This window comes from Oculina patagonica, chromosome 2 (genome assembly GCF_052425735.1).
Source record: "Oculina patagonica isolate OP01 chromosome 2, crgOcupat, whole genome shotgun sequence".
Classification (NCBI taxonomy): Eukaryota; Metazoa; Cnidaria; class Anthozoa; order Scleractinia; family Oculinidae; genus Oculina; species Oculina patagonica.
In genome coordinates, this window is record NC_135759.1 from 993,503 (window position 1) to 1,006,071 (window position 12,569).

At 38.9% G+C, this 12,569-nt stretch overlaps 1 protein-coding gene and 1 pseudogene across 2 annotated transcripts; both read left to right on the plus strand.

Annotated features, from left to right (window-relative positions):
* The first annotated feature begins 1,165 nt into the window (after positions 1-1,165).
* Positions 1,166-5,585, plus strand: LOC144642509 (acid-sensing ion channel 1-like). Its single transcript, XM_078501473.1, has 6 exons — positions 1,166-1,349; positions 1,808-1,967; positions 2,536-2,595; positions 3,156-3,369; positions 3,514-3,605; positions 4,045-5,585. Exons 1-6 carry the CDS (start codon positions 1,284-1,286, stop codon positions 4,152-4,154), a joined length of 702 nt encoding a protein of 233 aa, XP_078357599.1. The 5' UTR covers positions 1,166-1,283; the 3' UTR covers positions 4,155-5,585.
* Positions 5,586-6,293: 708 nt separating this feature from the next.
* On the plus strand, positions 6,294-12,533 carry LOC144642514 (acid-sensing ion channel 2-like; annotated as a pseudogene). Its single transcript, XR_013568742.1, has 6 exons — positions 6,294-7,315; positions 7,824-7,986; positions 10,284-10,346; positions 10,769-10,995; positions 11,418-11,509; positions 12,031-12,533. The product of XR_013568742.1 is annotated as an acid-sensing ion channel 2-like (transcript).
* The last annotated feature ends 36 nt before the right edge of the window (positions 12,534-12,569 follow it).

Consider the following 12,569-nt stretch of genomic DNA (forward strand, 5'->3'; position numbering starts at 1 on the left):
CAATGCCTGCAGGGACATATTCCACTTTTCACATATGCCGGAAGATAAATTACGTTTGTTTACTTTTACTTCTTATGATTCGGCACTAATTGAAATTAACTTTTGGAAAGTAAGTTTTCGTTAAAGAAAAAAAACTTCTCTTTGCTTAGTACAATTACCCATGTAGGTAAAGTATTAAGAAAAAGTGAATATCGAATAGATCGAATATGATCATAAGTAACTTTACTCGTGTTTGAATTCTCGCTTTTATTTGTAGGGATTAGGTGTTCCTTAATTACGAACTTCAGATGATCTTCTAATAACATATCACATCTTTCTTTTCTCCCAGCATCAATTATTTACGCGACTTTGCTGAAAGGACTTTAAGAGCGACGTGTACGGTTTACTTTAAGTCAACTTACGGGAATTTAATTTGCCACCTCTTTTCTATCAATATCAAGGAAGAACCTGACTTATCTAAAAATATGGCTTTTACGCTCTCACGAAATAAGGTTCAAAACTTAGACGGAACAAACGAAGGGCGCCAACCTGCACGTGAAAGCCTCGGTTCCTTCTTAGAAGCCACTTCCTTACACGGAGCTCGATTTCTGCCAACTGGGTACGTTATCAGAAGAGTTATTTGGACTCTGGCTCTCGTCTCGTGTTTTGGTTTGTGCATCCATCAAGTTTACGACACGGTTAAAGCTTTTTATGAGCGACCTTTCAACACGAAAATAACCACGAAGACAGCGAACGACACCACGGTTATTCCATTTCCTGCAGTGACACTTTGTAATTTCAATTTTGTGAACAAACGAAAGTTGAAGAAATGTTTTTAAAAGCGTCAACTTTAGCAACGAAGAAATTGATCAGAAACTTAAAACTATGGAAAAGATGATAGCGGGTTCAAAAGATGTCTTGAGTAACGAATCGCAACAACGCAATCCTGAATTGTTTATCCAAAATTACGGTGGAGTCTCAGAAAACGATAATGTTATTAACACAGTTTATTCCCCGTATGGAAGATATGCTGCTTCCAAGTTCGATATTTCAATCTTGCTTTATTAACGGAAGAGCTTGTGGATTCAAGGACTTTACCCCGGTGGCAAATTCAATTTATGGTCTGTGCCACACATTCAATTCGGGACGTGATGGACGTCCCTTGATAAATGCCACACTAGCCGGCCAGGCGACGGGCTTGAAGCTGTTGTTAAACATCGAGAGAGATAGTTATCTGGACAATCCATTAACACCATTCGTTGGTATTGCAGTCCTGGTGCACGATCAGCATACCTTTCCTCTTCATGCAACCGGATAGTTTTGCCGTTCAGCCTGGTCATCATACTCTCTGCTCGATAAAAAGGAAAAAGGTATGAAGATGATGCCTGCCTCATGTTGTACTGTGCACTTATTTAATTTAAAAAAAAAAATAAATTAAAAAATGCCATTAATTAAGATGCACAATTCAAACGTTCGAGCCTTGATATTCCCTTCATGTATGCGATGACACGCTAAATCCGATACACACGTGCGCCTAGCCACTTCATAAATACCGGACATGACCACTGAGCACTTTCCATGGAGGAATTTTAATAATTCCGGGTGATGTTCTCTTTATAATGTCAACCCTGTGAATGCGACCGCTTCGGCTTGTTGGCTTACCGCGGCAACTGCTAAATCTCGCAAACGCCCCAGTAAACCTGTAAATTTCAGGAGTAGCGGTAGGCAAGGAGACACGATTGCATTGCAGGCTGTATATGAAGTCATATTAACTTAATAGTTCAATGTCCAACGGCTTTTTATCAAATGATTGACTTTTCTTTCACAGATAATGAATTTGCCACTACCATATTCAACAAACTGCTCTAACGAAAACCTGTTCATGTTTCGTAACACTGGATACAAGTACTCCAAGCCGGCCTGTTTGACGGAATGTCTGAGCGAGTATGTTATCAGAAAATGCGGTTGTCGCCCTGTAGAATATCCCGGTAAGACAATGACCTCCTTAAGAAGCTTCGTTATAATGTATTAAGCCATTTTTACGATGTGCAATATACATGTACCTTGAAATGGAAGGAAATTTCAAATAGTTAAAAAAAATAAAAAAAACGCCTAAGAGGTGATTAAACAAGCCGATTAAAGGAAAAAACATGGCTAAAATTGGAAATGGTAGAGACATTACGAACGGCGGACTTGAGAACTGTAGGCCATTTTTTTTTCAAAAGAGCCAAAAAAGTGCTTACGTGATCTCCTTTGTATTTATAACTGTCCTTCGACCCTATGGTGGATTTAAAATCCGATTTACTAGGGAATCTCCGCACCGATCTAGATGACTGGAAGGACTAAACTAAACTAGATGATCTCATGTCTCAACTAAGGGAGACTAACTAATGAAGAGGTAATTTTGCGAAATGGTACTAAGTGCATGTTTCAGTACGTCGATATATGCAACGTGAAAGTAACGACGTACCTCATCACGGCGTATCTGATTTGGATAGCATGTCGTGGACGATAATCTATGCATGCGCTAACACAACTTCATAAATTGTTCCTTAGATCAAACGATTCCACTTTGCGCCCCCAAAGACCTCATACTTTGTGTGGTTCCTGAAACTGGTAAGTGCAATTTTGCAATTTAGAAAAGAAATAAACCTCGAGTGAGTGCTTTTAGAGCAGGAAATCAAGAGAAGTCATTGGATGAACCACAGTAGCGAAAACTAGATCAAATGATGGTCGTTCGGTCGGTTGGTTGGTCAATCGGCCGATCGTTCTGCCAGTCTATCCGTTCGTTCGTTGGTCTGTCTGTCTTTCTGTCTGTTTGTCTGTCGGTCTGCCTGTTTGTCTGTCTATCTGTCTGTCTGTCTGTCAGTCTGTCTGACTGTCTGTCTGCCAGGTGGTCAGTCAGTTAGTAGGTCCGTCTTCACACCCATCCATCCGTCAGTCGGTCCAGCAGTTGGTCGGTCAGCAGTCAATGAGTCAGTCGTCGGGGTCGATTGATTGATCGGTCAGTCGTATAGAAGAAAATACATTCACTGATTTCTTCATTCCAATTCAGAATTCATCATCTTAGCTGTCAGTTATTTTTGCAATACATCGTCTTATTTATTTACTCTGTCCTGTTTCAGAATTGTATTAAATCGTCTCATTTATTTATTTACTTATTCCTCTCTGTTTAGAAATATTTGCTACATCAAAAGAGAAGGACGCCTGTAAGAAGAACTGTCAACAGCCTTGCGAGCACACGGAGTACGAAACGTCTTTGTCTAACGCCGGCCTACAAAGGGATGTTTTCATCAAGAAACTAAGTTCATCTCCCAACGTTACTGTTGATTTTCCATTTTACAAAAACTTCATGAATATGTCATATTCTGAGAAGAAGGAGTACATAGAGTAAGTCAGTTAAAAAACCCCTGAAGGATTGGGAAGCTTGGTTAAACGATAGTAAAGCGATGTGTCTTTTTATCGTGCTCGAGATCTGATGGTGTAGATACATATTAGTATCCTAGCAGTGTTTTCTTTTTTTTCTTCCGACAGTGACAACATCGTTTCCTTGGACGTTTATTTTGGAGATCTTAGCTATGATGAGATTGAGCAAACTCCAGTGTTTGAAACATGGACCTTGATATGTAAGTGACTTTGGCAAGGCCATTTGAGAGAATTCGAAATATTCTGCAGACTCTAGCGACAGAAAAAAATGGAGGAGAAACAGGAAAAAAATGACATAATAAAATTAACAATCGAACGAATGAGAATAAAAAAATGAAAGGTAAAGAAGAAGAGTTGTTTCATAACCGAGCCTGAAATGAAGGAAGGAAAGAATCAACCAGAAACTGATTAGAAATGTATAAAAAGTCTTGTACATGTAATAACGGCAGAGAAGAAGGTGAATCAAAGACATTATTACTGAGCTTTTGTTGAAAATTCAAGCGATTGCAAAGAAGGTATAAAAACAATTATTAAGGCTCCAACATGATTTGTATCTACATAATGGAAATAAATAAACAGCTGACTGGATGAATCGATGAATGAAAGAACAATCAACCAACTCTGTTATTTTTCTTTCAGCAAATTTGGGTGGAAATTTTGGCCTCTTTCTCGGCATGAGTATTCTCACAGTTCTAGAATTCATCGACTTCGCCTTTAGAAGAATTTGGTTTATCGTCTGGAAACATTAAGACAAAGAAGAATAAGGAGACTTCGCCTTTGCTTCATCTTCTGGAAACAGTAAGACAAAGAAGAATGAGGAGACCATGTACCAGAACAAGCAATCATTGAAGTATAACAGTGTTATGGCGATCGCCCGAGCTCGGTCCCTGAAACAGTCCGCCGTATTTTTTGCGCTCCCAAATCCATTAAAGCACACAGTTGGTCTCACGCTTGCATCATTCACATGGAACTCATGTTGCATGAGCAGAATTATCTTAGATATGAGATAGCAGAGTCTAAATCCTGTTATAATATACTGTGACCGTAGTGCTGACCGCTTTAAGAATACTTAGAATCTGAGAATGTAATGTAGTAAACGCACCAGCAATAACACTTTGTCGTACGGTGAAACTAATTTATTCTTAACGACACGAATTCAAACTTGACACAATTACCGGTGGTTTCTAGGACATAAATAAGAAAATATATTACACTTCAGACTGAAAACGGCAGAGATGACGGAATACAACAAAGGAAATACGTACAAACGAAAGAAACGACATTTACCTGACGATAAGGATAGTTTACGTGAACTTGCATTGAACGTGAACTTAAACTTGAACTAGTAGAACGTTGAAACAAATATACATAAAGAGCGCGAAAACTTATCATATATGTACATATCCGCGGTGGGCTGGGCCGAGTTCACGGCCGTAAGGGATTGTTTCTAACATGTAATTTATTTGTTTGTTTGTTTGTTTGTTTACCATGGTGAAGCGGAGAGGCGAGAAAAAAAAGCAGAGAATCATTAATTAGAGAGTTTTGTCTCAAAGTAGTACAAAGTTTTCTGATCTAACATTAAAATAAAAGTATAAAAAATGATACTGTGGTTTTACATTCCATAATTATAACTTTTAAATATCTTAACTCTGCTTTCAATAGACTTCAAGATGTTAAGCTATGCATCGTTAAAAGGAGGGATGGCTGTAATATTTATGCTTTAGGTTTGTGTCCTATCAACGCTTTGTGTTTCTACTGAAAGAGAATTGTAACTGATACATGCATGTTTTTTGCTCAGATACAATCACCACGGACGAAACAATGAGACAAGCGGACGTGAGACTCCTTGTGGTCAACACTTCAAAACAAATGAAAACAACAAAGAGAAACTCAACTTTTAATAAATTGGAAATAACTGAATATGTTATCAAATATTAATGATGTGAAACGATGCATCTGCCAGAGGGAGTAGTCGATTAGATCCTTAACATATCCTTTTTTCTCTTAAAATAATGAGTTGACATGGAGTTGTACAGAACTACTCTTCTCTGTTCAGTCTTCTTCAGGACGTAGAATGCCTGGTGGCACAAAGGGCTTCCGTCAGGGTTCTCCACTTTTGCCGGTCCTCTGCCTGTTGTCTCACTGTACAGAACCATTAGAATAATAAAAATAAAAACCCTGCCATGATCAAGATTTAAATGTGGCTCAAGTGAAGAGTTGAAAATTACTTTTAAAAGACCCAATGAGAGCAAAACAATCTCCATACAAATAATAGCAATATAATAAAGTCTACAGAGGTAATGACTATAACTATAAGACAGTGGGTGAATTATTATGTAGCTTTGTTTATTTATAACAGTTTCCATAGAGACAATAGTAAAAATAAAGGAGCCTAGTTTTTTAAAATGATATAATTAAATTTCAAATCCCTTAAAAATCTCATAGACAGGATGATATTTTGTTAAAAAAAAATATCTCAAATACAATAGTAAACTGGTAAGCTACCAACACTAATTTTTAAGAAAATACCCGTGGGTAAGAACATATGGGATTTACTCATGAAAACATTGCGCCTTAACAGACTTCAATAAAAGCCGAATTTGCATTTCGGTATCGGCAGGAAAACAAAAGCTACAAAGCTAAACTGATTAAAATGACTCAATTCCTTATTTTAAAATAGACGTTTCGCAGACGTCCTAATGTCCTCGATGAAATTTAATTAAAAGAGAAGTGCATTAAATAATTAAGCCTTTTCTGTATAAAGAAAATTTATTACGTTCCTGTGACATGATTTACATAACAGTAGTCTATTATAAACAACACGTCTGATGCCGGGGTCTGATGATTTCCTACCTTTATCAAAACACGGTTAAAAATGAATTAGTTCTTGAAGGCAGAACGTCGCCGTGGATAGAAGGGCTTCCCGGTATTAAAAAATTTACTCTCAGCCAAGCACGATTCTCGCCTTCTTTAAAATCCGGTTAAAAAGCAGAGCGATCCAGTGATGGATTTCAAAAAGCAAAGTGTTGGGATAACTGACCCGTACGAACTCCATCGAAGTAGCGAAGACAACAAAGATAAAAAATCAAGCGCCGACCATCGTGAAATGGAAGAATTAAAATCCTTCGCACAAGAAACAACACTACATGGGGCTCGGTATTTGTTCGCTGACAACTTCTTCAGAAGACTGTTGTGGACTTTAGCAGTTGCATCGTGCCTCGGTTATTGCACTTTTCAAGTTTACTCTTGTGTGATTGCATTTAATAAGCGGCCTTTCAACACGAAAATAACAACTAACATCAGTACAGATGGCAGCGAGCTTACATTCCCTGCTGTAACTCTGTGCAATCTCAATTCCTTCAGCACTCGCAGATTCAGACAAAAATCTTCATTTAACAAATCATCAATCGAGAGAAAACTTATAGACATGACCCTTTTGTCAATGGGATCGAAAGAGATATTAAGCGAAGAGTTCAGAAAACGCAATCCAGGACTTTTTCGTCGCCCAAATACGACCAACAACAGACAGATGAGCCGAGGCTTTTTCAGTCATCAAATAAACGAAATGATTTTACCAAGTAGCTCTCAGTTCCAATCTTGCTCCATCAATGGAATGCACTGTGACGCAAGTAACTTTACTAGCTTCCTAAGCCCCATGTTTGGAAAGTGCTACACGTTTAATTCTGCAGAAGGTGACAAATCATTGCTTCATGCCACATTGGCCGGCCAAAACAGTGGTTTGAAGCTTCGACTTAGTATCGAACGGGACAGCCATTTGCCAAATACAATAAACCCCTTTGTAGGGCTTGCAATTTTGATACACGATCAAAAGACATTCCCTATTGCGGAAGAGTTTGGCATTAAAATTCAACCAGGCGTCTCGACCCTTTGTGCCATAAAAAGAAGAAAGGTGAGTGCAGAAAATTATGTATTATAAATAATCCATTTGCCAGCAAATCAACCAATCTACCAGTAAGAAAGCCACTCAATGAGTCAGCCACCCCAGTCGGCCGGCCAGCCAGCTAGAAAGAAAGACAGACAGACAGACAGACAAACTGACGGACGGACAGACAGACAGCCATCCAGCTAGCCTACTTCTAGCCTACTAGCCAACCAGCCAGCCAGCTATAGCTAGCCATGCCACCAAAAAGCCAGCCAGCTATTAGCTAGCCATGCCACCACCCAGCCAGCCAGCCAGCCAGCCAGCCAGCCAGCCAGCCAGCTATTAGCTAGCGATGCCACCAAAAAGCCAGCCAGCTATTAGCTAGCCATGCCACCACCCACCCAGCCAGCCAGCTATTAGCTAGCCATGCCACCACCCAACCAGCCAGCCAGCTATAGGTAGCTATGCCACCACCAGAATAATTTCGCTTTAGAATGTAACTCTGTTTTATAAATATCATATCATTTTCTTGCAGATAATTAACCTGGAACATCCGTATGCGACCAACTGCACAAAAAGATCCCTTGATGTGTTCAACAGCCACTCTTACACGTCCTATACTAAAGAAGCTTGTCTGGTGAAATGTCGCAATGATTACACTATCAAAACCTGCGGCTGTACTCCACCTGAATTTAAAGGTATAAAACAGTTTTCCCTAACAAGGCTGCATTGCTCACCCAACTAATGATTTCAAGACCTTACAAGGGTTTACCTCGCTGTTAAAAGTTTGTTTTGGAGCTATTTTTTCCTGCTCCGTATTGTTTAGAGGTCCTTTGTTGTCTTGGTCGTTCTTTGTTTTAGATCACTGGTGAGTTTCACAGGTTTTTACACCGAGGATGAGCCCCTCACAAAGTTATATTGGGATGTCATGTTTAGCATTTAACTCCCAAAGTTAAACATCGAAGTCGGATACTTAAATAACATGGCCCCTTTTTTCAAAAGAAAAAAATCATCCCTTTCTTTGGAGAATTGTACGTATATTCAACCAAAAATCAGTGATTGTACAGTACATGGACGATTCTAATACATCATGCTCCCAAATTTTTTTTTACTCCTAGGAGTGGAATGCTATAAAAAACCATAGTATAATAATAATAATTAACAATTATTGGATGAGGTTGAGCATGATAGCGATAATTATCAAGGCCAAAGTTTCTGTTATCTGCCGAAGCCGAAGGCTGAGGCGGATAACAGAAACTGAGGCCTTGATAATTATCGCTATCATGCGAAAACCGAATCCAATAATTGTTTTATTATGCACATTCCTGAGCTGCACTTGTAAAGACAAGAGCGAACACAAACTTTATTGTTTATATACTTTTATAAGCTTACAACCTTTCGTCCCTTCTGCATGCATAAAACTATTGTCTGTAGGTATGACGTCACTTCTACATATGTAAAATCTAATGTCTGTAGGTATGACGTAAGAGAAACAGCAAGCAAGAATTAGCTGCGTGCTTATAGCCAATCAAAATCAAGCTGGTGACACCAATGTATAATAATAATGTTTAATAGACACTCATTGCAGTATAACTGAATTACAGAGTAAAAAACAAGCTAAGGTATAAATATGAACTATTATAAACAAGCTAGTTCGAGATTAATAGCGAAAAGTGACGAAGTCCTGAGAACGCTTCGTTCTGCAAGACTTGACGGTGCTACGACTTGTGCCGGATCTTAAGTCGTAGTTATGTACAATCTCCTCACATCGAGGCAAAAGAAAATGAAGAGGGCTATTTACATCCTGAAGTTTACAGACATACTGCCGGCAAAGATCGATGTTGGCGCCGTTCCCTCAATGAAGTGAGGCCGAGCAGCCGTAATGCCTCCTTGTAGTCGAGGGAAGGACAAATAATAAACATGGCTCTCTTCTGGACTCTCTCGATATTATTATCCAAAAAGTCAGGAATGTTCTGCCAGACAGGGGCGGCATATTCTAAAATAGGACGCACTATTGTAACAAATACTTTGGCTAATGCTACCGGCGTGGCACCACATTGCTTTAGTATCCTTAGGGAAAAGAGTCTTTTGTTCGCTTTTTTTTAAAACAATATAGTCTATGTGGTAGTCCCATTTTAAGTCGCTGCTGATGTAAACCCCAAGGAGTTTGTATTTTAAGGTTTGTTCAATTACGTTATTTCCAAGTATAATAGGATTAATTACGAAATTATGGTTACTCATAAAAATTGATCAACATTTCGTTGCATTTAGAAGGATTAAGCTTCATCATGTCCTCGTTTGAAAATTCAAAAATATCGTTGGCAGCAAAGTTAAGCAAGCTTACACTATTTCTAGGGATGATTTCTAAGGCTGTTGTGTCATCGACAAACCTAATTCTAAGGTTCCAATAGTCATAATAGAGAATAGAATTACTCCCAACTTGGTGCCTTAGGGGATACTTCCCTTAGGGGTCTTCCAATCAGACACAGTGCTCCCGATTCTCACAGCCTGGGTTCGATTGCTTAGGAAGGCCTTAATCCAATTCACCAAAACGGGGTGCACGTCCAATTTCTCTAATTCCTTTCTAGTAGCAGGAAGGTGCTCCAGAATTAAGATCATACCTTAAACAAGCAATGTGGATGTAACTTTTGAGCCTTTACTTGGAAACCAAACGTGACTGTTCGATCGCTATTGAGCATGTCTTTCATGCATGTAGTATATTGTACAGTGGACGAAACCTTAGTGCGTGACTATCCAAATATTAAAGCTACTGAGCAGCACTTTCATTTGGTAATGCTTATTATGCTGCACATGGTGGTTCTTACTTTACTCAAAATAAAACTGAAGCTAAATGACGGTGCCCCCTTTTGACGAAGTTACTATGACAATTATTCCCGTGCAGTCTAGGGCTAATATCACGGGATGAAAAAGTTAGACTTTTTCCTTATTTTTTTAGTAGCTAGAAGTAACCACTGTTTTGTTATCCTTTTTCTAGTCGACGCTTCAGTTCCAATCTGTGCAGCGAACGACACAGTTCTCTGTGTTTACCGATCACATGGTATGTCAATCTTTTCTTTGATAAAACGTGAAGGAGAAGGCATGCAGGTAAAGCCAAAGCAAAGCGACCACATCCAACCAGTCACAACCAAAGAAATCCATGAACCATTCAGACAATTAGCAGCCTGCGTGCAGTCGTCTCCTTCCATTCTCGTATTTTGATCGGCCTGTTGAAGCAGAAACAATAAAAATGATGCGAAAAAGATATCAAAAAGGTGTTAACACAATCAAACACTTTGTAAATTCAAGTGCCACCGTTTGATTTAGGGCATTTTACTGGCATACCCTCTCAGTCTGACTAATCACTTTTTTCATCTTCAACTTTCCTCACGTGCATATCCCTGTACCCTTGAACTAAAATGATATGTATTCTTTTTATGGTCACTTTCCCAAAGCGAAATATAAAATAATTTATCTTTGCAGAAGAGTTTGGCACCTCTAGCAAGAGAAATGATTGCGAGAAGGACTGTCCTGAGCCCTGCGAGCAGGTGGAATACAAGACTTCCTTCTCTTACAGTGGACTGGAGAGGGAAGCTCTTTATTGAACATCACATGTCTTTGCTTAACGGCAGTGAAATGATATCAGACGATAGAGCAATTTACGAGCCTCTAATGAACATGACGAGAGCTGAGAGGGAGAAATACATAGAGTAGGTGTTCTTTTGTTGCTTTGATTTGACTACGTTCTAATAATTGACGTGTTCTTCCCCAGATAAAGCAGTCCGGGCGAAAGCTTTGCCTAGGTAGTCATTTTGCGTTCTTGGGCAAGAATGGTTATTCGCACAATGTAAAAATGCCCAAGTGTAAAATGATACTACAAGAAACTATTATAGCAACCTTAAAAAAAAAAAATAGAGATAGCCCGAATTGAAGGTGTGTAGCCGATGCTACGAAAACTGGACTTAGTGCCGGCTAGCTCAGCCATTATGCACCAAAGAGGTTTTACTGTTAATATATTATATTAATGCTTGCAAGGCTACGGGGTCTTTGATGAGTAACGTAGGACATACGTTAGAAACTAAGGTTCAGCTACAAACATATAATTCTGGATCCATGTTGTATTTTTACGCAGTGACAACATTGTTTCCTTGGACATCTATTTTGAAGATCTTAGCTACGACATCATTGAGCAGACTCCTTTGTATGAGATCTGGGCACTAATTGGTTAGTACTACAATTATTGGTTCCCTTTTTGTTTGGTCAAGGGCAGCAATGGAGCAAAGCTCTTCTGTAACCATGTACAATTTACTTTGATCATAACTCATGTAATTCTACATTGTCTTTATTGTCATTGTCATTGTCATTATTGTATGACCTTGTCGTTGCAAGCGTTGTTTGGCATTTTTTTAGCACATATTTTTTTTACCTGCTATATGTACAGAAAGAAACCTCAAATAATAGTTTTTTACTAAAGGGGTAGAACCATACAGAGAAAATATTGAAGGATGGCTCAGATTGTGTGACGATAGGTTAAATAAGTCTTGGACGCGTGTTTGTGTGTACTTCAGTGACAGCTCAGCAAATATTTCCGAAGACGCAGCTTAAAAGCTTTTGACGTGTTGAGCAGATACGTTGCAGGACGGGGAAATAACTCGGTTAAGCTTTGAGTATCTCATTTGATTGTTTTTATTCACTTTTTGTATAGTGTGCATATTTTGGAACTAATTTCTATTTTTTTCCACCAGGAAATCTGGGAGGAACTTTTGGTCTTTTCCTTGGAATAAGTCTTCTGACTGTTCTTGAGTTCCTGGACTTTATCGCGGGAAGAATATCTCACCTGTTTCATAAGAACCAGAAAGCAAGAACCGTTAATGTAGAGAACTAAATATCTCAGAGTCAATTGGGATATGTTATTGATCATATCATAGCAAAATTTGTGCACAAGAGAATATACACTACAGCCTCATGTATTTGGCAGAAACAAGTTTTTTAACTATATTATTGGTTTTCACGTAACGTCTTCAGAACTCCAAAATCCAGTATCGCAAGACCTCGGAATTTGTCCTTCACTGGTTATAAGACGTCCATATTTAGTTCGTGTTGATGGGTTAGCTCGATAGCGTCCGCCGTTTTTAAGATAGAGCATTCTAAATTTCGGAGTTTCACTTCAAACGACATCAAAGATGGCCGCCAGAAGGCTCTAGAGGTTGAATTTATTTTTTTTTTTGCGTCGTGACGGGTGCGTGACACTGAACACCTTGAAAACCTTGGTTTTTCTAAACCA

Coding starts and splice junctions, on each gene's coding strand:
- LOC144642509 (XM_078501473.1), top strand. CDS start 1,284: ATGCAACCGGATAGTTTTGCCGTTCAGCCTGGTCATCATACTCTCTGC. Junction 2,596..3,155: donor TTGTGTGGTTCCTGAAACTG/GTAAGTGCAATT, acceptor CTCTCTGTTTAG/AAATATTTGCTACATCAAAA. Junction 3,370..3,513: donor GAGAAGAAGGAGTACATAGA/GTAAGTCAGTTA, acceptor TTCTTCCGACAG/TGACAACATCGTTTCCTTGG.